Source organism: Pinus tabuliformis, chromosome 6, assembly GCF_031772625.1.
Source record: "Pinus tabuliformis cultivar Carrire ecotype Pingquan chromosome 6, CPIR1, whole genome shotgun sequence".
Taxonomy (NCBI): domain Eukaryota; kingdom Viridiplantae; phylum Streptophyta; class Pinopsida; order Pinales; family Pinaceae; genus Pinus; species Pinus tabuliformis.
The window spans coordinates 746,850,322-746,878,079 of record NC_142292.1 but is presented as its reverse complement, the minus strand read 5'-3'; the positions used below and the strand labels follow the sequence as shown (position 1 = coordinate 746,878,079).

Here is a 27,758-nt window from a genome sequence, read left to right as displayed (position 1 = left end):
TCATGCATTTCGCCTTCACCTGGGCCTCCTCATACTTCTCATTTGCATGAAGGTCAACTGGAACAGCTACTGTTTTCAAGGAATAGTCCTTGATGCGATGTTTATCTAGGATTGCTAGGATCGTGGCCTTCCAGATGACAAAATTGGAGCCTCATCCAATCTGTCCTGATCCCTCAATCTGTTCACTGCCATCTCTGCTCCTCTTTTCTAGACTCCCTCTGAGTCCTAATTTCCCTCCCAAAAATCCTCCGGCCAACTGTCGAATCGCTCCTCTCCAATCCTCCTTTGCTGTTGCAACCCGGATTTAGATTTCTTGGCTAGAAATTCGTCAAGGTAGTGATTCCCTCTACCTTGGTTCAGTCTCCTTAGACACTGTTCTACACCGACAAAAACAGTGTCCCACCAGCTCCACAAATCAAAATCTGCACAGCTCCCTTAGCCCCGGCAACTAGAAAAATCTGAGCCCTTCAAGCTCTGCACAATCTCTGCATCAGTTGAATCTGCTCCTCCTGGCCAACTGCATCAATCATTCCTGGTTCAGAAAGATGGCGTGGCTCTGCGTGAGCCTGACCAGCCCTCCTCTGCCTCTGCGCTACCCCTGATGGCTGACGCAACTACTGCGTCTTCCTCTCCTAGCTTAGAATGCTAACGCAAGCACTGCGTGAGACTCTGCATCACTCCTCCTCTTACCTCTTCAGCTCTGGAACAGCATTGTTTCTCGAGACCAGTGTTACTTGGGAGCGGGAGCGAAAGCGGGGAGCGGGAGTGAAAACGGGAGCGACATTTTCAGAAGCTCCCAGTTTAGGAGCGAATCCCGGAGCGTTTTTTATATAATATATATATTTTTTATATTTTTTATATTTTGATACATATATGTCAACAAAAATATGTAGTATTATGAATTAGATATAAAAAACATAAAAAAAAAAAACCATAGATTGAAGTTTCGAACCATATAACAACAATGATCTAAAAGTTATAATCTTCATCAACCAGGTCCACAAGTTAGTAACATAGTAACAGACAACATATTCAGTCTCATGATTTATCAATCTTAAAGTTTCAAGCTTTCAAAATTCAATATATAACATTTATCATCATTGATCACCAAAGTTGTACTTGTAAGCTAAGGGTAACCATTACAACAAATAATATCTAACATGAAATGGAATGTTATAAAATGAAATGAAATGAAACAACTTTCAACTTTCATGAAGCATCATATTCATAATTCATTACTAATGAGTTATAATTGCCAACTTCAAACCTAAATTGTCATATATTGTTTAAAAAAATATCATAATAAATATGAAAGAGTCAATAGCTATAAAAGCTACTAGAAATTAGAGAAGAGAAGTAAATCTATTATGTATTGCTTATGCTTGGGCCTCTTGCCACCACGAGAAATGTCTAATTTTTTCTTGTTGGAAAATCAGGATCTTTGTCATTAATATCACCCTCTAAGCATTAATATCCAAAGGTATCTTTGTCATTACCTCTGTATCTATATAGGGATCTTTGTCATTAATATCACCCTTTAAGCATTAACATAAGATAGAACAAGCATAGCATGTCAAGTCAAAATTTTGTTTGAGTGATGCGTACTTTTTTAGGAGGGTCATGATGGAGGAGTTCGACAACCAATGTCACTAACATCAAGGTACATAGAGGGATTGGTGCTCTTGATTAAATACGAGTTCCATACACTAATACGTGACAAAATTCAATGGAAACATTACAATCCCCCAATCCTGAAATCTTGAAAAACTAATAAGTCTGTTGGATTTTGAATGAAATCTAAAATTCTACTTTCTCCATATGAAATCCAATGAAGCCGGAACCACTCTCAAACATCCTGAATTATTTCATGGTAATGTTAAAAATTTAAGTAAAAGGATGAAAATGAAGATTAAGGAGAATGTCATTTTTACTTCTTAAACATTACCATGAATAGCATATCAATACTAGGGCATAGACTTGATCATTAAGTTGCCCCACTCAAAAATTATTTGTTTCTTTCAAAACAAATTGCATTTCGAACATTACTAAAAAAAAATTTGCAAAAAAGGCAAAACGCTCCCGAAAAGGCAGGGAGCGAAAAAAAATTTAGGGAGCGCGCTCCCAAAATCGCTCCCTTTTCAGGAGAGCGCTCCCGACCCGCTCCCACCCGGAGCGTGGATTGGGAGCGGGATCGAGGGGGGGGGACGGTCCCCCGCAACACTGCTCAGGACAGCTGCTTCTCTACTGCAAATTCTCAAATTTCTCGGCTAGTGTCTTCAATCGCCTATGATCTGCAATCGCTCTAATACCATGTGAAAATTCCTGAATATAACACATCAGAAACCCCTACTGCAATTACTGGTTTACAATCTCCTACTTGTTCTTTTCATTTTCAAGTTATTTAATTGCATAAACATCGATGTAAACACTATTGCAGCCTTCACAAATATACAGATCATTCACTAAAATAAACAGAGACAATAACACAAGGGACATTGTTATTTTTGGACAATCGTCCCCGGAAAAACCCAATTCGGGAAAACCAGTGCAACATATAGAGGGTTTGTATTATTAAGCAGATTCGTGAATACAACTAGGGTGCCAGAAATAGCTCACCCAACAGAGAATATCCTTGGCAGAAGTACCTCTATCCAAAGACAGATATTTCGGCAAATCAACAACTGGATGATCAAACCCCACAGTGACCTCGGTTGTTCCCTATGCTGGACAAGGAAAGCTGCTCCAAGCACTGCTCTGGAACTGCGTCACTCCTCCAAGAGCTGCATCACCCTCTCCCGGCTCAGAGTCTGCTGATCTACTCCCAGTGTGCCCCACAGAATCTCCCCAACGCTGTCTCTGAGGCCCAGTGTCAGCCTCTACGGCTTTTGCGTCAGCCTTCTACGTCCTCTGCGCAAGTTGTTTGGCCTCTGCATCAACCCTTCTAGGGCCTGCACTGTCTCTCCTGGGACTACGCTGCCTCTCGGCTATGTATTCTTCAGCGTTTGATGAAAATCCCTTATTGAACTGCCCCTCTCTGCAACTCTGATCACTAACTCGATTTCCTCAACAAAACTCACCCCAGAAAATCGAATTCCTTGATCACTTGGTGTGTCTCCAACTGACCCTCAAGCCTCCTCTTATACTTTTCCTGTTGATGAATCAACGGTCGAGATTAAGTCCCTAATCAACGGCCAAGATTAGAACTGGCTCGATCCTCGTCACATAGAACTTTCTCACCCATATTTTATTAATACACATTAAAAAAATTATTTTCCTAAGTTTAGACTTAGGAACTCATTAAAAATATTAATTATTTTAATCTCTTCATCCAGGTGGAATTTCTCCAAACGATTTCTGGGTCTTGGAGATCTCAAGTGCCTCTCCACCAAATTTCATGGCTGGAGCACATCCAATGCTACCAAAAATCAACAACAAATAGTTATCATGCTAAGAAGAATCACATTAACTACATTTGCCCTAGATTCTTCAACAAACCCAACAATCTTGCTCTTATAGAATCAGATCAAAATGATATATCCAAGACCAAGACCAAAACTGCCACCAAAAATGCCATGTCAAACCCTCCACCAAGTCACCTCCAATGTCAGAGTCAACAATGGTCAAACTATCGCAAATTTGGTCAACTCTTGAAATTTCGGCAAGCCTGCAATAGCACAGAAAAATTCGGCCTTCATGTCTAAAATTTGGTCAAGCAAAATTATCTCTTCTTTGACTTCATTTGTCTCTCCTTTGACTTTTGCTTCTTTTCCTCCTTCACATGGTTTAGATGTACTTGTGTGTGAATGAATGATCTCCAAGAGGGTCGAACTTGCTTCTTATATATAGTTGTCCAGGAGGTCAAACAAGTGTCGCTTGTAGGCCCAAACCAACTTGACATTTTGTGGACTTATTGACTCAACATAAAATTCAAAATTCTTTTCTTACAAATGTCCAAATGGGACATGACTCGAGTACATTTTTCTTTGACTCATAATAAATTCTTTTAGACTCTTTTTTACTCTATAAGCATGAATAACATGCTTTGACCAAAAATAAATATAATAACGAATATAATAAATACATCAATGATAGTCTTACATTACATTATGAAGACCAACACTAACTACAATTTCAACACTCCCTCTTAACTAGGGAGGAATTCATAATGACTCAATAGGATATTCTCATGTTGAAATATTCATATAAGAAAGGATCTGGATTGATAAGCATCAATGATGATAGCATCACCATAACCAGCATTTTCAAACTACCAAGGTCTTAACAAGTTCGCTCTATCTCTCCACTAGATCAGAGCACAATGCTGAGAGGCATTCAATAGGACACCACGCCACCTCTCGGAGGCACATAACCCACCCAAGTGTTCACCAAGATATGTCCTCATAGGACCATTTCCTAATACATTGTCACAATACTTGACACAAGGAAATGTTGGCCACAGTACAAATCTTCAAGAATGTATGCCCCTGATGCTTATCCAATCCACCATTCTCCCTACACAGTGATTGCATAGAGGCAGCACAGAGGTAGCCAGGGACTCGTTGGTTCAGCTGCCGCAATAGCCGGGACTTGCAGTGTAGAGTGAGGTAATCTCACTAATTTCTTGTGCCAAGTGATATTCTCTATACTGGATTGCCAACAAGGCATCCAGAGTTTGTATTCAAAAATAACTTCTGCTTAATAATAAAAACCCTGAAATCTATTGCACTGGTTTTCCCACATTGGGTTTTTCCGGGGACATTTTTCCAAAAACAACTGTCACTTGCGTTGTATCTCTTTCTTGTTCAGTTTCTTGTTTCGACATATTATTTTAAATAGTGAATACTGCAGTTGTATTTACTTCGATATTTACAGTAGAACACAGTAAATAACTTGTATGGATTAACAAGTAGGAGAAGTAACATCAGTTTGCTGCAGTAGGGATTTCGAATTTAGGAATTTTCACAAATAGAACATTGTTTCACTCAGAAATCAAATGATCAATAGAAGCTCAATAGATTCTTTATATAGAGAAAACACCACCAAGTGGAAAATAACAGCTAGTTGGTTTGATCATTGTCAAATTAATCTTGACCATCGAAAATAACTTGATCTTCTTTTAATTTCCACCGACGAATTTTTTTTATTTGAAGAAAAATTCGAAATTCTCATAAAAACCATTTTTATTAATCAAAAAAATAATATTTTGGATTAATTTCCTCAAAATTTGACTTTGACTTAACCACCAAGGTCCAAGGGCTCAAATTTTCTTAAAATATCCATTTTTCCCTTTGTGGAGGACCTCCAAAAATTGACTTCCTTTTGACCGGCGAATTTCTGATTATTTTCCACTCGGAGAGAAATTAATTTCTCTATAATTATATTTGAATCTAAATTAATTAATTTGTTGGCTTGGGATTTTATATTAATTTTGTCAAAAAAAATAATTAATTGACTCTAGAGAGGATTTAATTATTTTTCCACCCTCAAATATTTTAGCTATGGTTTCTAATTGTCAAAGACTATACACAAACATTTTTGCATCAAAGATTACAATTAATTCAACTCTTGGAAGGGGAAATACAAATTTAAACCAAACCCTCAAGACATTACCCAATTCTGCAACACAATATGATCTAGTATGAAACCAAGTGTGTTTATAATAAAATAATTTAGCCATGGTGTCCTGATTATGAGGGACCATGCACTAGAATTATTCTTAAACACACTTTTACAATAGACTCGATAAAGACTAGGACTCACCTAAGACCTTGCCAACGAATTCCACCCTAGCTTTGGGGTTATAGCTGGAATAAAAACTCAGCCGATTAAGCGTGTTTACAAACACACATAATTCGAAAAAGTTAAAAAACTTCCTAGGATGAAATCCTTTGTCAAAATCAGAGGCTTACCTAGGTGTCATTACATAATTAAATGGTCATACTATCATCATTTACAATAACCTTGCAGAAATTGGGTTTACAATGGTATATTCATGCTGACTGATGACTTTGATATTTGAAAAAAATTCCTGACTTCCTTGTACACTGCTTTCTTGGACTGTTGACAAAATTGTGGTCAACAGGTCAAAATCAGCAAGTTTTGGCAAATATGGTCAATTTGTATGGTTGAATAGGCCAACAACTTTCTGAGAAAAATCAATTTGTCTTTTAGCATTCTTCAACATTTTATGCATTGGTCTGGACTGTGAATAGGTTTTCCTTGTTCCCAATGGCAAAAAAAATCCTTTATATGTTCAGAAGCTAATTGCCTGTGGAACAATTTTTAATTAAACAAACACAATTTTAACTAAGAGATAAAGTTCAGATTTTCAATTCTCTGAACGGCATTCATGATAGGTCTAATCTCAAAGGCATACTGTCAATGGCCTATTTTTCTAAAAAAGGTTAAGCTTATACGCACTATTGCATCACTGCAAAGAAATAAGTTCAGCCAATACTTTAAAGGGCTCACAACTTTCCCGAATAGATCAAATTTAGAGCATTTGATTGAGCTCTTGGGATCTTTGTGTAAATTTGAACACCAGTAGGACTGTAAATTATTACTGCCAACACAGATGATTAATTATTAATAAAATCTACAGAAGTAGGAATTAATGTGGACCATTTTGGCCCATCGATCCTTTTACTCGGCATGAATTCTCAAGACCAAAGTACAAGGTAAAACTTAGTCAAAGAATTATACTGCTGGGCAATAAAATTGTGGTCCTAAAACTGGGAACTGTAGGCTCACTCTGAGGGATTTCACTGATATTTCTTCAAGAGAAGCTATAATTTTTACTGTTTTAAGAAGCAAAAGAACCATATTTCTCAGACAACAATAAAGACAGCTTATGTGAGGGGTAAAAGACAACTACAAAATTTGAACAAATATATGCAAAGGAGACTGATAGAAACAAGAAGATTTCAACCAATATTTCTTTCTTCTAGTTCCTTCTACCTGAAGAAAACAAGGAAGCATTGCAAAAAATAGCATACCCTTAGTTGTTCCAACAGATTTAAGAAATTCTCATATTCATCCTTTGACAATTCGCCTCTGAGTTTCTCATGAAGAGTTTGGTCACTAGCTTCCAATTCCAGCTTTTCTATTTCTTGTTGAAGCTGCTCAAGTTGCGCTTTTGCTGCTGTCATGACCTCATTGCCCACATAATTTCCAAAACTTTGTTCAATCAAAACCCTTGCTTCTTCTAATGTACGCCCCCCATGAGCCACCATGCTCTCATTTGGATGCTGTACCTTGCGAACAGGACGTCTACCCTGAAAACAGTGCACCAATCAGGCAGAATTTAAAAAGATAAAAATAAAGATCAAGTAATCACCTGAATTTCCACTTCAATAAAGTAACAGTAAATGTAATTGCTTGATTCCAAGCCCAGTCACGTTTGACAAGTACATACCACTAGAAGGTTTAGAACCATTCCATATGAAGCAGTAAATTGTGAAACAAGTGGATCAGGACCAGCAAAAAGAAGCTTGCAGCATTCCTCTGCACCTTCAAATGGAGTTTGGACAAGAACCACATGCCCATGTCTGTCAATACCTCTTCGCCCTGCTCTCCCGGCCATTTGAAGAAGTGCATTTGAGCTTAACAACGAGTGTCCATGGTCTCCTCTCTTGCTAAGTGATGCAAGAACAGTCGTCCTTGCAGGCATATTTATCCCTGCAGCGAGTGTCTCAGTTGCAAACACAACCTTCACTAGGCCTTGCTGAAAAAGCTCTTCTATGAAAGACTTCCAAAGAGGTAAGCAGCCTGCATGATGAGCAGCAACCCCTTGGAGAAGATACTTAACAGCATCCTCCCTTACAGCATCTGGATACTGTGCCCGAAATATCTGCAATGCTGCCTCAACCTTGCACTCTTCATAATCATTCAGAAGTCTGGAATTTTCAAGGTACTTAACAGCTTCATCGCAACCTCTCCTACTGAAGATGAACCAAATAGCTGGAAGCATATCCCTTGCCCTAAGATGCATCAAGGTATCCCTAATAAGAGGAACCTGCAGGAAATCAAAGCACCAGCTGATTCAAGATCAAGGTAGAAATCTGAATTGAACTTTAGCATGACAGTAATTTGCAAAAGCATCAAAATCACCACAAAATGATTCAGACATGAAAATATAAGAGGATTCAAATAATTTCAAAAAAAAACAAATGTTTAGGTGGAAACTTAAATTTGTCTTTTTCAAATTTTACACTTATCAACTTCTGGAAGTTAGTTTTCTATTTAAATTTAATATTTTATTTTAAGGTGACTGCGAATTAAGATATAGAATAGGCAGATTGATCTTAATCTGAAATTTTGTTAATTCCCCAAGTTCTCCTAATTTTCCCTACAAAAGCAGTGTATTTAAATTTTAATTTGCAGAAAATTGTAGAATCTATTTCGAGTGACCTCTTACAGTGAGGTTTTGTCAGTCCACAATATTCTGGAGAACTATTCTGCATACCTCAAACAAGGACGCTTCAGTAACAAAATCTTCCGCCATCCAAATATAATAGCTTTATGTGTTAGTTTAAAAATCACTGAAAATTTGAGTCTCCCAGCATCACACAAACAACCCAGATTGGCATTGTGCATAAATGTAAATGTACAAAAGCATGCAGCCATACATACTTGTGATCGACGAATACTATGTATCTCTTTTTCTGAAAACTCTGCATGGTATCCAGAACTCGTGTTCCTGAGATTGCATCTCCTTTTATCACCAGTCCTACTCATCCTACTTCTGTTCCTTTTGATGCCATCCTCCCTGTAGGAAGAGAGAACACTATTTTCCTGTAGAAATCTAGTAATTGATACCTTCCTGAATTAAACACATAAAACAGGATCAGTAAGAACTTACAAGTTACAGTTATTCAGAACAAAGTGCCCAAACATAAACAGAAGCAAACAGTTTTTATGTCTACGAGTTTTTGAAAATTCAAAATACTAATAATAGAAAAAAGATGCCCTGCTTATAAGTTCTGAAAATGAAAATCCAATCCCAATTTGACGATGATAATAATAATCTAGATATAAGCTCACCACCTAGCTAGAAACCAAATTGATGTGTGATAAAAAGTTAAAACTACTTATAACAATAATCCAGTTATAACGTCACAACCTAGCTAGAAACCAAATTGATGTGTGATAAAAACTACTTAGTTATAGCTAGTATCAAAAAATATTTTGGACAATAATCGGAAAAGGTGACCATTCAAACACTTCCAAATTGTAACAAGTTGATTTGCAAAGTGAATTCTGTTGATTTGGGATAGCATCGGATCTGCTCTATGCACCAAAATTGGTGGAGAGGCTAAAGCACATAAGATCTCCAATACCCAGAAATGGTTTGGGCAGAATCTAAACAGTTTGAGAGATATTAAAATAATTAATATTTTTAATGGAATCCCTAAGTCTAAACTTAGGGAAAAATAAAATATTAATGTGAATTAATATAAAACTGTGTTAGAAGGGTCCAAAAGTCATGGATCAAGCCATAGTTAATCTTTGTCTCTAGAAAAGAGGAAAATCTAATTTTTGGTGCCTCTCCCTCTGGTTCATGGTCTGGTTTAGGAGAGCGAAGCCTCCCAGGGTTTTTTTGTTGCCAGACGCTGCATGTTCTTGGGAATTGTTGCATAGTCGAAGTTGTTGGAAGGGGTCGAAGATCTTGGAGGCTGACATGGTGTGGAGGGAAAGTCTGGTCTTGGTCTAGGGTGAAGAGTCTCAAAGAATACTATTGAAAGGAAGAATTACTTTGACTGGGTTTTCCCCTCAAGGGGGGTTTTTCCCTGGCATGTGCCTATATCTTGTGTCTTTTGTTTTGTTATCTTCATGTATGTGTAATTGCTTGATAAAAGATAAGATAATGAAGAAGTAAAAGAAGCCAACACATTCACAAGTAATTATCAAGAAAGGAGAATCAAACGCTAATATAATATCTTTGATTTTCCAACACTGGTGGAACATACTCTAAGAGGACCCGAGTGGGGTATATTCTGAGAGAGACAATGATGAGGGTGTCTATACATCATGGGTCTCACCAGCATTGAGCTATGATCTTGTGGAGAGATAAAGTTGTTAGTCAAGGACTTGCTATGTGACAATGCTGGTTTATATGATGATAAACAGATGTGTTACCAATCTAGCTCTTCTTATGAGAATTCTTCAGATTGAGAATGTCTAAGTACCTTGAACGGATTATGAATACCTCCCTAGTTAAGAGGGAGTGTTGAAAAGTGTAACTAGGTTCGGTCTTCATAATGACATGTGTAATTATGATTTTATGTAGTTGACGAAAAGAAGAAAAATAACGTTATCATTGCAATGCTTGAGTCATGGGTTTCATACTCAAGGAATTTTATTTTATAGTTAAGGCTCCCATTGTAAGCCTTTAGGATTGGTCATCATGTCATAAAGTCTAATGAGTCAATGTCAAAGGTTGAAGACCTATTTGGGCACATTATATATTGTAAAAAGGAGTTTTGCTTGAGTCATTAACCCTCCAAGACCATGTCACAAACATCCCTTGAAGTCGGCCTTCAAAAAGAGAATAAGATGATTTCCAAAAGGCATGTCGGCCTAGTCTCCAAGTCAAGTCGGCTAATTTACATGGGCAAACCACTATTAATAGGCAGCTTGGCCTTCATCCTAGAGACAGAATTCAGTCATACATTTGAAATACATCAGGAAGTGCAAGAAAGGGAGATATAGAAGCCTCTCATCCAGCGCAGGGAGAAGGAGGAGAATTCGAACTATTTTGGTCATTTTTCCTCACATGTGCGACAGGGATAAGGGTTCTGCAGTGGGGTTTCATCAGCCATCAAAGAAGCCAAGAAGAAGGTGTATATATCAGTATCAGTATACTTACTAGCTAAGGTCACAAGGATAAGACTCCTAGTCAAGCAAAGAAGAAAGACATCACCAAACCACTTCAAATCAGCTCACACGTGTGAATTGCAAGGGTACAGATACGCCGAGAGTTTTAGGTCTGTGGAAGAAGGCTAAAATTCAATGTAGCCGAAATTATTAGTGCTAAGAAATCAATTTGACTAGTGTTGACTTGGTCAAGAAGAAGAAGCAATGAAGAAGGGTCTTGTGACTTGGCCTTGGAGAGGTTTTTGTGTCAAGGGTCTTGTTCATGGTCTTGGTATTCATCAATTGAAGTCTCTATAAGAAGAACAATGTGTTTGGGTTTTCCTCCCATGTTGGAGATGTTTTTTCCCTGGTTGATCACCTATCTTCTGTGTCTCTTGTTTCTTTATTGTTTATGCTTTGATAATTGTTTGATGAAGAAGAACACACTAATAATCCAAGAAAAGAAAATATCTTATTCTAAATAAGTAAAAAGCATTCGCAAGTAGTTATCATAATAAAGAAATATCCTATCACCATTGCCCTAGATTTCTCAACACAATGCACTATGCTCCTCAGCATGTGACTGTTACTAGTCTGCAACTGTCACTCTAGTACTGACTGCATCAACTACCATTGATCCATCCTACTACTGAATATTGTGGGCCCCTGTAGCCAAGTAATGATTCATGAGGTGAACTCTTTAAGGACCCTGCCCAATATCTGTAGCTCTCTAGGGCTATAGCACCAAATCACCCCACCTCACTCCTCGAGGTATATCTGCGAACATCGCAAAATCTTCCTCCAACCTGGAGGATAGCCTATCTAGCTCAGCATGTGCTGTTGCCTGGTCCTGCTTCTCCTACTTGTCCTTCTTCCTGAGAGGACATTGGGTACTATAATGTCCAAACTCGCCACACCTAAAGCACTTGATGTTAGATAGGTCCCTCTTCATCTTCTTCTTCTTCTGCTCCCGCTGCCCTTGACTGAAGCCCTTTAATGCGAGGGCCATATTCTCCTCCCATCAGTGAAAGTCCGTAAAGAGCAAGGAGCTTTAGCTGAGGTGACAGTGGTCTATCGCTCCATTGTTGCCACTTGACCTAGTAGTTTCTCTATAGGTACCCCTTCTAATACCCCTACTAGTTTAAGCGGTAACACGTCCCATCTGTAAGGGTTGGAAGAATGAACAAGCCCTCCCTTTGCCTCCCATGGTGAGACACGTCCTCATCTGGGCCCTAGATCAGCAGCCAAGTGTGTGGTGCAAGAGTGTAGCCCGCTGGGCAAGGTGGTCGAGATGCATCATCATCATCAAAAAAATGGAACACGAGCAAGAAATGAGTGGAACTAAAGGATCCCATGACGTGGCAATCTACTCCCTGCTATGGTGGACGCCCATGGCTCTCAACACTCACCCTACAAATGCCAATATGACCCTCTAGAGGGCTTGGACCCGGTAGAGGGAGACCAAACCCAAGATAAATACCCAACTGCAATCTTGTATAAGATCCAATGCGTCCCCTCACCTTCCAGTAGAGATAAACATTAGTGATATTAAGTAGGATCCTGTGATGTGGCAATCTGCTCCCTACTATGGTGGACGCCCATGGCTCTCAGCGCTCACCCTACAAATGCCAACATGACCCTCTGGAGGGCTTGGACCCCGTATAGGGAGACCAAACCCAAGATTAAGACCCACCTGCAATCTTGTATAAGATCCAATGCGTCCCCTCACCTAACAGTACAGCCAAAAATTAGTGCAATTAAGTAAGATCCCATGACGTGGCAATCCACTCCCTACTATGTTGGACGCCCATACTTGCCTACCTGGTGTCATTGTCGTCCTCGACAACATACCATCCTGGTAGCCATCCACCAAGATCATCAACAACTGCCTCATCCTCAGTCCATGATGTCAACTCCTCCACATACTGCAAACATCCCTGCAACATATGTAGAACTCCCATCTCCATCATGTGTCATCCCATCCTGTGAACTGTCCTCCTTCCTGCCTGCCTGATGTCAACATCTCTCTGGTACACTGCTAGCCCTCATGACTTGAACTAGTCGGGTGATCAGTCCAACTATCATGCTCAAATCATAAGAATGTCCATCCTTATGCCTTCACCAGTCTATCTCAAATTCTGCTACATCCTGGACTCACCAAGAATCTCTCCCATGCTCAGGTCCATGGAAACTCCATCCCATCTGCAACATGTCATGATGCTTGATGTAAAGCCATCCCTGCACCATCTGCCATACCTGCTCAACCTGTTTTAAGGAGTCACTACCATGAGCTGCTAACAATGAGCCCCATCTTCTTTCCCATCTAACAAGATGTGGAGGGAGTAGAGCCTGAAGGCTCACCCTCACTAATCATCTCAATCCATCTGTCAGGATTTTCTATCTCCATCCTCTGTAGATAAGTGACCCGATCCTCCTTCCGGACATTCAGCCTCACATAAGCCTCATCAACATCATCATCATCCTCAACCACTTCTAGCCTTCTTGACAAATCCAAGATACTATCAGAAAGTGTCCTGACAATCAATGACTGCTCGATAAGCTTTGTCTCAACTGTAGACAACCGCTTACTCATCTCTTCCATTCGTTTCTCATCCTCCATTTGCATCACTGCCAACTTACAATCAGGCTTTGTCACTCCAATGGTTGGTACACCAATGGGTACATCCTCCCTTCCATCGTAAATGTACAGCTTCTTCAAATGTGGAACAATCATAGCATCGAACTGTTTCAAGAATTCCATTCCCAGCACAGCTTCATAGTCATCTATCCGCACTATAGTGAAGTCGACCTTCCCTGTCCACTCACCTAGTGTTGTGTCCACCTTTTCAGCTACACCAAGAACACAATCAGGAGGAGAATTGACTGTCTTCATTTGTGCCTTCACCAGTACAAATTTCAGCCCAATCCTTCTCGCAGTATCTTCACCCATGAAGTTGTGAGTAGCCCCACTATCCACCATAGTGAGTATATCAGCACCCTCAACCTTCATCCGAACATACTCCAACTTGTTCCTCTCAGGATCCCTCCGAGAGATCACCTCTGTAGCAACACCACCACCAAGTACCTGCATCATCCCCACAGAAGCTTCTTCATTCTTCGCATTAGATTGTGCAATCGCAGCCACTTTCAGTCTAGAAGGACAATTCTTCACCGTATGTGGTTCAGCACATATCCAACACTTCAAGGCTTGTTTGTCTTTGACTTATCATCCGATTTCGAAGCATCATCCTTCTTCTTCTCTTTCGACTTATCGGACTTCTTCTTCCTATCATCAGAAGTCTCATCATAATGCTCCACCAACCTGTCCATAGCAGCAAAAGCTTCCTCAAGTGTTCTAATCCTCTGCCTCTTCACTTCATTGCGTGCCCAAGGCTTCAACCCAATGATGAAATTGAACACCTTGTCCCTCTCCGCCATGTCAGGAAGTTCCAGAACCGCACTTGCAAACTCCCACTGATATGTCTGAAGGTTCCCTGTCTGCTTTATGAACTTTATCTTCATCCTTGCTTCCCACGTTTCATTTTGAGGACTGAAATGGGTCTGTAAAGCCTTCTTCATCTCATCCCACGAAGTAATGTCACCAACACTGCCATTGGCAATCTGATCCATCCTCCTTCGCCACCACATCTTAGCATCCTTTGTCAAGAACTGAGCAGCTACTTCCACCTTCGTCTCATCATCGGATAGACCAAATCATTCCAAGTATTGCTCCATGTCCCATAGAAAGTTGCCAGGAGTCTTTGCACTCCTTGTACCATCATAAGGTTCTGGTTCCTTGACTTTCACATGAGGTACTTCTCCACCCGAGTTATGCCTCGCGACCTTCTTCAACACCGCGATCTCATCTTTGGCTTCGTCAAGAGATTTCTACAAGTTCACGATCTCTGTCAGACCCTGATCTCTTGCCTCTTCAATCTCCTTGACCTTTACTTCAAGTTGTGTACACATAAGATCAGTGTACTCGTGTTGAGTCCGGAGTTCCTCGAGCTCTTCCCTCATTCGAATTGGCCTCTTGATCCTTCTCAACCAAGTCCATCTTCTTAGTCCAGTAAGCCTCTAAGTCCTCCATCTTTTCCAACACCTTTCCAATGAATGCCATAGTAGCATCCTTCGCACCGTGACTAGACCCAGCCTGAGATTCAGCTGCCATTGCTAACAACTTCCTTCTTTGCGATCTAGTTTCGACCATTCAACAGCTTCACCAAGATGCCTTCAACCTGAACCAGCCCTTGTTCCACTTGTATGTGAAACAGCTTCCTTCACCTGCAAGTACCCGCTTCACTGTTACCAACTTCCAAGCTTCGACCAGCTTCCTACAAGACTCCTCCAAGTCTTCAGACTAGCTCTGATACCAACTATCACGCCCCCAAGTCGGCGGTAGTCTTTCAACCGTGCTAGGCGAGGTGCGGCACCACCGAACACTTTCTTTTCACCAATACTTATGTTCGTGGACTACGCCTAACCACTTATCCTACTTAGTTTGTGTTTCTCAACCAAGTAATTATTAATGTTTCCTTTATACCAATGAACACCCATACACATTCATTATCAACAGCAATTATACATGAAGAACACAATTGCACAGTATAAAGGGAGGGGCAACTCCCTGAATAATGAGTCTGCCCAAATAATATATTATACAGTTTTACAAAGTTACAAAACTTACAAGTATACTTGGGAAACACCAAGTTTCATTCTTAGCCAAATTTACAACCTTGTCACACCACCGTGTGACAACCAAGATTTCCTTGCCCAAGGCGGGCAGGTGTGCCCTCACATGCACTGCCTTCCGCACTTCACAACCGAACCTTGTCTTCGTGCACGACAGGCAAGTGACTCCACCAAGTCACCAAGACACCCTTCGTTTACCTCCGCACGGTGGGCGGGCGACCTCACCCAAGACCCCTTCTCCACCTCTGCATTTGCCTTCACACGACGAGCGGGCGCTCACCCAAGCTACCCAAGAACCCATGCACAACTGCACAACCGGGTGCCCAACCTTCACCCGTGCACGCCTTGCACAACTGGGCGCCCACGCCTTCATTCAACTGGTGGGCGCTCCTCGCCTTGCGCCTTCGTTCAAACTTCGGGCACCTTAAGCGGCCTGCCCAAGACTTGGGCGCATAACCATCTGCGCCTATCTCCTTGTTGCGGCCCTTTTATCTGCGCACTACCTCATAGAAGATTCGCTTGAATGCTTGAGCGATGCCTTTCGAATGAGCTCCATCACATATGTTTATACCGTGCGTTGGGCGAGGTCTTGGCTACCCAGCCAACCTGCCCATGCCCTCACGCCTTGTTCAACTTTCGTCCAAGTGTTGGTTGGCCAACACTACCACGCCCTTTTCACCACAATGTATGAGGTCGGTTTTGCTAAGTTGTAAGTCGGCCATGGGTTGAGCGTTCATGCTCCCCATGCTATAAACATGACTCACTCTCCTTCTTTCGTGCGCACATTATTACATGACTCCTCCGCATCGTAAGTCTGAGCTCGTACATCCTTTTCCTTCGCTCGTTTTACCAACAAGCTCGCACTTCGTGCCGAGAGGGCATGCCAAGGACTGCAGGTCCTTACACTCTGTGTCTCACATGCTGGCCTCTCCTGGCTCTGTGCAGCTCCTGGCTGCCTCTGCGTAGCACCCAGCTGCCTCTGCGTCAACCTCTCAGGGCTCTGCGTTGTCTCTCTGGTACCAACTCTGCCTCTCTACTATGTATCAGTGTTCCACGGGGACTCGCCCCCCCCCCCTAGGGGTCTAGTTTCCTCGCTCCCCCGCGCTCCGGGGACTTGGGGACGAGTAGGGGACGTTTCCCCACGCTCCCAAAAATGAGGAAACTCAGGGGGACGTGTCAGGGGGACGTTTCCCTTTCCTGAGGGGGCGTTTCCGAAAAGGGGGACTAGGGGGGACGTGGGGGGATGTGGGGGGGCGAGGGGGGACGAGGGGGACGTGGGGGGGCGAGGGGGGACATGGGGGGGCGTGGCACACCTTTAATGCATTAAAAACCATTTTAATTAACTAAACGTTGAACCTAATCTTTAATTAACAATTAATTAACGCTTAGGGTTTTGGAAAATCGTTGTTTACGGCCACACTAGTTTTCATATGACGGCCTTGTCTCGATTTTAAATATATTCTGCAGGTTTTATCATTGCACAGCACAACAGCCCTTTCTGAATCATTGGGCATGTGAATGAAGTATGGGCAATCATCACAGCGTCTGTCTTAGAGCAGTGTCAACCAAACTTGACTGTGCTGAAGAGTGTGAGTTGAATGCATCTTCTCAATGTGTATATATTGTAATGACCCTTTGCAAGTACTATTGTGGAATCCATGAAAAATAAATTCTCTCGCTCTAGAACTTCGCTATAGTAACTTAAAGTTTTAACAATACAAAAGATAGGGACCTGTGTATACTTGCTGGCTTGTTTGTATAATCTCCAGAATCCTGTAGATCCTTACGCGATATTGTTATTTAGAACCTATCTAAACTAGTACCAAGGGCATATATTTAAGTTAAAACTTTTCATATGACGGCCTTTTGTCGGAAGCTGTTCAATTTCATAGATGAGAAGCATTCGTATTAAAAACACAGTTCTATAAACCAAGATTTCAATGGGATGTAACTTACCAGCCAGTCATTATGTTACTAGTTTTAATTTTAAAGCCTTAAAGGAGGTTGAAGGTCTGGATATTTTATTATTTTGGGCATATCACTTACATCTTTAGGATCTGATCTTCAATACAAAACTGTGCAAGAGGAAGTTTGTAATGGTCGAGGTCTTCTATACATCTGAATTCACTTGTTATCAATAGACCTTGTCATGATTCTCGGTCTCCCTTTTAGAGAAAAATAGTGGCATCTTCAGAGATCTGAAGCAAAGTTTGTAACTAATTCAGGGAATGTTGACAGAGCTGAGAGATTTATCATTTATGTGCAGACTACAGAACAATTGAGCATAGGTTTAAAATTTTAAATTATATCCTTTTCTTTCCTAAACGCAGAAGGTATTAGAGTCTAGACTATTATTTGAGTGAATAGATTATAGAAACAGTTTTAACTTTAGGAGCAAAGGATTTTTTTTCATTTCTTTTTTTATCATTATGTTTTGACTCTTTCAATTCAAACCAAATTGTCATAGTGGACTCAATTAATAAATTATATTTTATATTTATAAGTTTTTAAGACCCTGACTCTCCCCCACGTTTCCTAAAAAATGGTGGGGAGCTTTTGCATAGGCCGCTCCCGCGCCCCCTCGTCCCGGAGCCTTGGTGGAACATTGCTATGTATTCACTGCCCCTCATTGTTGATCACTGATTCTATCTCTCTTAGCAAACCCTGCTCTAAAGAATAGAATGACTGATACTCTGGTGTGTTCTCCAACTGACCCTCAAGCCTCCTCTTATACTTTTCACGTTGGTCCATCAACGGCCGAGATTAAATCTCTAATCAACAGCTAAGATTAGATTTGGCTTGATCTATGACTTTTTGACCCTTCTAACACAGTTTTATATTAATACCCATTAATATTTTATTTTTCCTAAGTTTAGACTTAGGAACTCCATTAAAAATATTAATTATTTTAATATCTCCCAAACTTTTTAGAATCTGCCCAAACCATTTCTAGGTCTTGGAGAGCTCATGTTCTTTAGCCTCTCCACCAATTTTCGTGGTTAGAGCACATCCGATGCTACCCCAAATCAACAGTTGAGACATCAACAGCCAAGATTAAAACATAATCGATGGCTAAAATTAACTAGAACTCAATCCATGTCTTCTTCTACAAGATTCTCACCATGACTTAATTAATACCCTTTAATTAATCAGATTTCCTAAGTTTGGATTTAGGAAACATTAAAAACGATTAATTATTTTAATTAAGTCGTCTCTAGGTGGAATTTCCATAAACAATTTATGGGTTTTGGAGAATACATGTATTCTAGTCTCTCCACCAAATTTCGTTGCTAGAACACATTCGATGCTACACAAACTAACACCCACCAATCCATGTCCAGGAGTGTCCATCATAAGTAAGAAAAGATACCCAACTACATAATGAAAAGCCATACCTTTCGGGTTAGAAGGTCCACCTTCAAACATATGATCATAACAGATGGGCAAGGGATTATAATGGCTGGCTCAGGGGGTGGAGATTTGTGTCACTCATAGGTGGCGGGTAACACTCTCTAGAGCACCTTTTGGAACTATGGGATGGCATCATCATCTACCCCTTATACGCGTAGACATTGGATGCACTCACTCAAGATGAATTTGTGGTAACTTAGGGTCAACTCTCATAGACTCTCGATAGAGACAGATCACCATATACCACGATCTGATAGGATATACCAAGTGGATCACCTTCAAAAGCCAGAGCTAGAGATGCACATTATCTTTTGATGCCCCCTATTCTATGACATCAAAGGACACTATCATTGCCTCTATAGGGATTCACTGGCCTGCGTCTTTGCTTTCTTTCGGTACCAAGACCAAAGATGCTTAGCCCTGTTCATTAGGGAGATCTTCTACCACAAATCTCAGTGCTTGCACACCGTGCTTTGTCCTAAGATGACTAGACCAATCACCTCCTCCTTCCCAGATGATCTGGTAGATCGGAGAAACAAACGACATGTAGAGTCCCAAAGTGCAACAAACAAAAGAATGGTGAGAACCCAGGTTTATCCACATCTCTCCCCTCTAGGAGGCCAACTAACATTATTCAAACCAATTTGGTGGCATTGATTTGTGCATCGAGCCACACATTCACAGAGTGTCAAAAAGATAAGCTTCAGATAGATTTAGAGTAGAGCACCTCCCGCCTGTTAGATTCCTTCCCAGTCCCAAAGGAGCAACCAAAGGTCCATTCATAGTTTCCTTCTTTCAACCTCAGATGCTAGGACTATCCCTCACTCATACATTCCCCCAGGATTCTACAGCCAGACCCCCCAACAGTTCCAATGGACTCCGACAATGAGCCAATGGGTGCCTATCCACCCCCTCGCCCTCAGTCATAATACCTAGGAGTACCTCTCTTAATGGCATAAGTTACTAAGGCATGTGTTCCTCTCTTAATGGCATAAGTTACTAAGGCATGTGTTTCTCTCCTTAATAGCATGAGTTACACTCCCCTAAATGGCACATGTTGCTCTTCCTCAAGGCATGTGTTTCTCTCTTAATGGCATAACTTACTAAGGCATGTGTTTCTCTCCTTAATAGCATGAGTTACACTCCCCTAAATGGCATATGTTGCTCTTCCTCAAGGCATGTGTATTACTTCTCCTTTATGAAAAGAATATGTTGCTTCTCTTATATATGTGTTTCATGTCTTCTCACCTACTACTACTACTTGTGCATTGTGAAAGATTTTGAACTTGAGAGAGAGAGAGTTGGAGAGACTTGAAGAAGATTGTGAGAAAGAGAGAGACTTGGAGAGTAACAGCAAAACTTCGTGAGACAAGGTTGATTTAGTGCTTCAATGTTCTAGTGTTGATTCATTTTAAGGGAAGGTTAATTCGGTGTTTGCATATGTTGCTGCTACCAGTGATATTCAAGCTATAGCTTGTTCAAATTTGAGTGAACTTACTCATTCTCTTGATCTCTCATTGTACTTTGTATCTCTATTGAATAATTGATATCTAATAGAAGAAGAATCTGGTTTGGTTTTCCCCTTGTGGGTTTTGCCCTAGTCATTGGACCTAAATTCTCTGTGTCTCATTTTGTTCTTGATTGTCTTCTATTGTGCATTTTTGTTTATGTTCTATATACAATTGCTTAATTAATATTGCAGCAGAGAGAAGTTTTTGGAATAATTGTTTCAGCATAGAACATCAGAATTTTAACAAGAAATTCAACCCTCCTATATATATTAATGGTTCAACTTCAAAGAGACATTGATATATTTAGAATCGACCTCTCCCTTCAAATTGTACGAAATCTGGAATAAACTCTGGAAATCTGCCTTTAAGTTGAGTGAATAGCTAAGGGAGGGCACAATTCGGCCTCTCCATTCTCTTGGTATAAATTGACATCTGGCAACAAAATAAAGTCAGCCCTTTTCCTAATAGAAAATCTGGAATGTCTCTGCTTATTTGACTGAGCAAACACCATACGAACAGCCAACTCGTCTTCTATAATTTAATTATCTTTCCTGGTACAATTCGTCCTTGGCACTCAGAGAAACTCAACCTCGTGATTAACAATCTAACCCAGAATTCGGATTGCATGTGGAAGGGTACTCGGCCTCTTGGGATTAAGACTGAATCGACCCTCTGGAGGAATTAAACTCTAGAATAATTTTGCTTATCTATAGAGAAGAAATTTGGCCTCTTGGAATATTACATTAAAGTCGAGCACTACTAGTAAGTTTGGACACGTGTCCAGTGAAAAAGCATCCCGCAACTTCTTAATATCGATAGTTTGCCTCATTCTCATGCAATTCAGTCACAAGTTCAGAGCTCTCAAAGGTTTTGGGGTGCAGCTGAGGGCGATTAAGCAATGTTAGAAGGGATTCCAAGTGTCGGGAATGGATTTGTTTAGGCCTTACTAATGCCATGTAATTAATGGTAATATTAAATTCTTAAAGTAAAAGGATGAAAATGAATTTTCATCCTTCTACTTACATTTATAGCAATACCATTACTTGTTTCAGGATGTTTGAAAGTGATTCCAACCTCATTGAATATCATATGGAGGAGTAGAATTTTAGATCCCACTCAAAATCCAACAGACTTGACAATTTTCTAGATTTCATGATTTGGGGAATTGCAATGTTTTCATTCAAATTTGTCATGTATGAGGGCATGGAACTAGTATATAATCAGGAGCACCAAGCCCTCTATATACCTTGATGTTGGTGGCAATGATTGTTGAACTCCTCTATCATGAACCTAGTATAAAATTAAAAATGTACCCATCACTCAAATAAAATCTCAATTTAACATGTTAAGCTTTTTTTTTTAATGCTTAGAGCGTGACATCGATGATGAGGATCCCAATATACACAATGATTTTGATGATATGTAGTGCTAGTTATTTGTTGTAGAATGACTTTTTTTGTACTCTACAGGCCATTTAGGGCTTCTTTATTGATGTATTTTTGGTTCAGAGATGAGTTGCACTTAATGTTATTTTGATCATATGCATTAGTTGTATAAATGAATTTGTATCATTATCATGTAAATGTTTTATTTTTCCAAATTAAGTATGTCTGTATTCTATTTTTTATGTGTAATTCCCCAATTTGTTATATTTTTAAATATATATTATCTCTTTTAATATATAATACATAACGTGTCCTTCATGTCCAGGTTGTTGTGTCACATGTCAGATACTTGTATTTTCATGTCCTGTTCTAGAGGTCGTTGTGTCACATGTCAGATACTTGTATTTTCATGTCCTTCATGTCCCATGTCATCATGTCATATAACTTAGATAAACACATATATACATCTATATTCATACAAGTTCTAACAACTAATAAGATATTTCCTAATTTCATTTCGTATTTTTAACCAAAATTATTTTCGGTAGAAGACATATAATAAAGTATTTCCATATTTCCTAATTTCATTTCATATTTTTAACCTGAAGTATTCTAGTTAGAATAAGATAAAATATAAAGAGAAATGGAGCCATTTGTTAATACTTAATTATTATAGTATTTTTATGATGTCAACGTGAACTCAATTTTAGGGCAATAAGATGCCATGAAATCCGCTCTATTCTCATTTTTGTTACCAAATTTGTGGGACCATGAGATAAGAAACAAGGAAAACAAGAGAACACCTACTTGTTCATGGTTGTAGCTTTTTCATTAAGTAGAGGTAAAAGAGATTTTTTCATGGAAAAATGCCAAGTCAAAGGCACTGGTCTCCGTTTTGATGTCACTAAATCTGTTGGACCATGCACCTACACAAATATTAGAAAAATGAGGAATAGTCATAATATACCATAATTTTCCTTTGAAAAAAATCTTCTGATCTAGATGAAAAGGACTTTTCAGCCTATCAAGTGCACACGAGAAAGTTTTCAAAATTTTAGTTATCAATAATACAACTCTTTGTTAATGCATATCATCAAATAAAACTCGAATGTTCCTTGTTAAGATAATATTTGAAACATCAAGTAACCATCAAAAATGCATGGCATCAATGAGTCAAAGCAACATTGCAACAGTTTGAAAAAAAAATGGGAGCAAACTTGGAGTGAAGACGGGTTTCTTTTTAACTATTTCTGGTTCGAGGATTATAATGCAGATGAAAAGTGGGGAAGTGAACCTTTAGATGCATACAAGGAAACTTTTAAAATTTGATGCATCAATAAATGTCAATAATCAAATTGTATTTCTTAAGATCACGATGCATAAATACAAGGTTTCTTTCTAACTCTCTTGTTCTCCTTTAAGGATGGAACCATGATGTTATCACCCTGCATAAGAAATCATTGTAAATATAGAAGCAACAATATACACCCTAAAATACATTAAAGCATTACTTAATATCAAATAAAGGATATCTTCGTAATAAAGAGCAATCGTTTAAAGAATAAGATTGAAAGTGGACCCACCAAATTAGCATCATGAATACTCTTCACGTATTAATTCTAAATCTTCACTGTCAACTTTTGTAGTTTTTTGACATAATGAGTTTGTCCAAAGTCAGTTTCATCTCTAGTATAATTTAGTGAATAGCAAATTTGTTGAATTGTACATTTGCAACTCCTACATCTAGGTGGCACTTGCAATTTGTAACCCCTCGGAGAGGTTTGCCGATCACATAATGTGTCACTCATTTACAAGAGACCTTCACAAACAAGAGGCCTTCCATTCTTGCAAGATAGTGCACATTCTATCTTCAATTGTACATATAAGCACAAAGTTAGAGAAAATGCCATGTTGTCTGTTCATGAGAAAGTTCGTTATGGCTTGACATATTAGGATCTTTGTTTAGATTTCCTCACCTTGTTGCATCTTTGGTACATACCAACTAGTATTAGAGCCTAATGACTAGGCCCTCCATGCATAACCAAAAACTAATTCTAAGCTATGTTTTCCATAGGTTCTTCAATTTGCACCTAATATTTAAGGCACATTCGTTTCAAGAGCCTACATTACAACATATAGCTATCATAAATTTGTTGCTATCAAATTTAGTTTCTGAATTGTAGAAATTCATTTCTATCCACTATGGTTCCCTCTTTAAGTCATCTTAACATAATCACATAGACCAAAAATCCATTTTGGAGCATGCACTACATCTATGCACATCCCTATGTCCTCCAAGGAAATAAAATAAAGTTTTTTCAAGACACTACATAAAGAGATCATTTACTAAGCAATCTCCAATGCCTACGCTAAAAAAATATTGTATATTTTGTCTCTCAATAAAAGGCCTTTCATCTACATAATAGAATGTGACATCACTCTCATGGATTGTTGTGATCTTTTGCTTGGTCATCCATAACATCATCAAAAGCATGCCATCTATGGTGACCACCACAACAACCACAAACTATGAAAAGCAGTATAATAAGATAATAAAAGATAATTTTATTAATATCCAATGAATGACCACAATAGTAGATAAATGGAACAAAGAAGTACAACCAATGTAAATATATAGTGGGAGTGCAAAAGAAACTCTTATCACAAAACTACAAAAGAAAAAAATACCAAGGAGATAGACAATAGTAATAAAAAACAATATAGCTACAAAATCCTTGTCAAACATAAAACGCAGATGTCAAAGTGCAACAAAGCTAAAGTAGAGGAGGAGAAGAGGAGGAAAAGGTCTTCACTATAGAGTCATCAATCACTAAGAGGGAACAAACACAATGTTAGGTAATCTCTTCTATAGAAGAACCTAGAATGAGGGGACCAACTTGTGTGATCTTGGATGGAAGTCGACTATCTTGACACTCAAGGTTGTCAAGAAGAATTTATTGATGGTGCACTAAGTACTAGAGATGGTAGAAGGGCGAGTAGCCAAAGTATGTCAGGAGTGAATTCTCCCTAAGGCCCTGTTGGGAACTGATGTACTAACTATAGGTCTAGAAAAAGTGTGGGGTCTCACTGACCTAGAAGATGATGTTGTGTGGTGCTTTGCATGTTTCTTATAGTGATTTGCCACAAAAAAAAAGGGAAAGACTTGACCAACAAAATAGGCTTTCCCTCAAGCGTGACTTATAAAATCTCTCCAAAAACCTTATACTTCCTTCAAGAAAGGGGATAGACACCTTTGGCTTAAGTATCAGAAGAAAGAATAGAGAATTTACATCTTCATCGATGTGCATAGGAGAAATTCAATTTATATATTGAGAAGGGGAAAGACATTGAAGACATGATTTATAGGGTAGCAACCATTTCACAAAAATAATAGTGTAATTTATTTATTTTTGAGGACATGGTGTTATAGTAATAATAATATAGAAAACACATTGTGTAGATTTGAAGTTTATAAGGATATATATATATATATATATATATATATAGAGAGAGAGAGAGAGAGAGAGAGAGAGAGATGAACATGTAATGGGTATGCCAAAAAGTGGAATTATGGAGGGTAGAGTATGAAAGCAATCCATATAGGTATGGAGGCCAAGGAGTAGAGTGCAGGGGTATAGATTCAACTTATTTCTTTCTCCTTGTAGCTAAGGGCCTAAGTCATTTAATTATCAAAGCCGGAATTTCCCATCACATCAAGGGGGTTTCTATTGATCATAATATTAACCTTACACACCTATTGTTTGTTGACAATGTGCTCATTTTTTTCCTTTGCAATAGAAGAAGAGTACTACACAAGAATTATATCTTGTTTTTGTGGCAGTGCAAGGATGGAGGTGAATCTAGAAAAATCATCCATATATTTTTTGAATGTTGTGGGCAACACTAGGATCCAAGTGGCTAAGATTTTTGGCTACCAAGCACTTGAATTTTGTGATGGTTTTAAATAGTTGGGTTATTATTTCAAGCCTAATAAATATGGCCTATTGAATTGGAAATAGCTTCTCTCAAAAATTGAAAACAATGATCAACATGTGGTGCAATTGCGATATTTCATGTGGTGGTCAACTAATCTTGGCTAATCTATCATCGAAGCCATTCTACAGTATTGACACCTATTGGCACGGATTCCAAAAGGGATTCTTAATAAAATTTGAAGAATAGCCTTCAATTACCTGTGGAAAAGAAAAGTTGAATATCTGGGATCACATCTCATGATCTAGGACAAAATTGATTTTCCTAACAATCGAGGGGGCAAGGCCTCTGTTGTTGCACAAAGTGTATAGGCATTGCGCCAACGCTCAGAGTAAGGGGTGTCACTCTAATCCTTACTCGCTCCGTTTAGACTCTCTCCTAGACAAGTCAAGGGGGGTAGTCCCTAGGGTGAATGGATGAGGATAACCTGTGAAGCACAAGCTCTAGGAGACCTAAAGATGGAAAACCTGATGAATTTAGCACAAATCGTGGTTAACTGAGATTCATAGATTAAACACAAGACACATCCTCAAGATAGAAATGATTATAGACCAGTGCCTTCTATTCGATTAACCATAGATTAAATAAAAACAAGTTATCCAAAGTAATTTATATATGTGACGAATAGTGACAATCATGAATGATTAATTGTAAAATGCCCAAAACTCTATCATGCAAGAGATTCCAAATTTAAAATGATTTTCATTAATGACCTAGATCTAAAATTAATTAATTTTCTCCTATAGCCAAATAATTTTAAAAACACTAGTCGCACTTGATAATAGAGAAATACTACCACAAAAGGACACCAAAGAACTTTAGATGAACAATTTAATTATTCCTTAGGAAATTTATTTAATGTGGTAAATGAAGAGATTAAGTTTTTTAATGTGACAAAAGATAATAAAATCAAAAGGACCTTAATAAATTAAAATTTTAAATGGGCAATAGGCCACATTAAAAAAATTTAATGTGAAAGGGCAAATCCTCAACTTTTTAGTAATCTCAAGTCAATAAAATGAATTTTTTTTAAATATTTTAGATTTTTTAACTTTTTAGATTTCAAGATTTTTTTTAATTTTGTTAATTTTTTAGATTTTTCAAAAAAAAAAAATTAATTTTAGAAATTTTTATAATTTTTAATTTTGTAAAAATAAAAAATCAAAATCAAAATATGAAAAAAAAACAAATGTCACAAAGATTTTAAAAAAAAAATGTTTTTTTTAATTTTTTTTTGTTTTAGATTTTTTTTACATGAAATCAAAAAATCAAATCAAATCAAAAATTAAAAATAAAAATCAAAACAAATAATCGAAATTAAAAAAAATGAATCTAACTAACGTTTCAAAAGAAATGAAATCGGACTAACCCAAACTAAACTAAAAATAATACCTAACTTAATGCATACATAAAACATAAAAATCAAATGTCTTTTTTGGATTGTGAACGCAGGTCAGGCGGCAGAGAGGTAATGGAGATGGAGAGAGCTGCGAGAGCTTATTTGTTGGTTGAAGGGCATGGGGAGGAAGCAGCTACAACAATGGGCGCAAAGGAAAGCGATGAAGGGCAAGAAGAGAGCCGTGTGAAGGATCGTCGCAAATGGTTTTGCAGGTTGTTGGAGCGATGGCAGCGCGCAGGTATGGCAGCGTGGAAGAGATGAGAAGCTGGATCGACGGTGGAAAGCATATGGAGAGGAAAGAATGCGAGGGAAGGCCACGGAGAGGAGAGGGAGCAAGACCGAGCAGGAGGATGGAAGATGCAGCGATGAAAAGCAGACATCGGAAGGCGTTTGCAGATTCGTGGAGAACACAGGAAGCAGCAAAAGGTTGTGGGCCTTAAAAAAAATTCGAAAACTTTTTGCAGTAGAGAAATTGAAAACCCAGGCAACAGACAGGTAGCCAAAGAAGCGAAG

The 27,758-nt window shown here is 38.9% G+C and overlaps 1 protein-coding gene across 4 annotated transcripts in view; it reads right to left on the bottom strand.

Moving 5' to 3' along the window:
- Positions 1-27,758, bottom strand: part of EMB25 (DEAD/DEAH box helicase) — a 404,169-nt gene that overhangs the window by 243,856 nt on the left and 132,555 nt on the right. For all 4 annotated transcript variants that reach the window (XM_089421275.1, XM_089421277.1, XM_089421280.1 and 1 more), the window contains 4 exons: positions 22,661-22,779; positions 8,632-8,821; positions 7,415-8,014; positions 6,996-7,274 (listed from right to left, as the gene is read on the bottom strand). In XM_089421275.1, the coding sequence (XP_089277401.1) occupies positions 6,996-7,274; positions 7,415-8,014; positions 8,632-8,821; positions 22,661-22,779 (1,188 nt within the window). The remainder of the gene's footprint in view (positions 1-6,995; positions 7,275-7,414; positions 8,015-8,631; positions 8,822-22,660; positions 22,780-27,758) is intronic.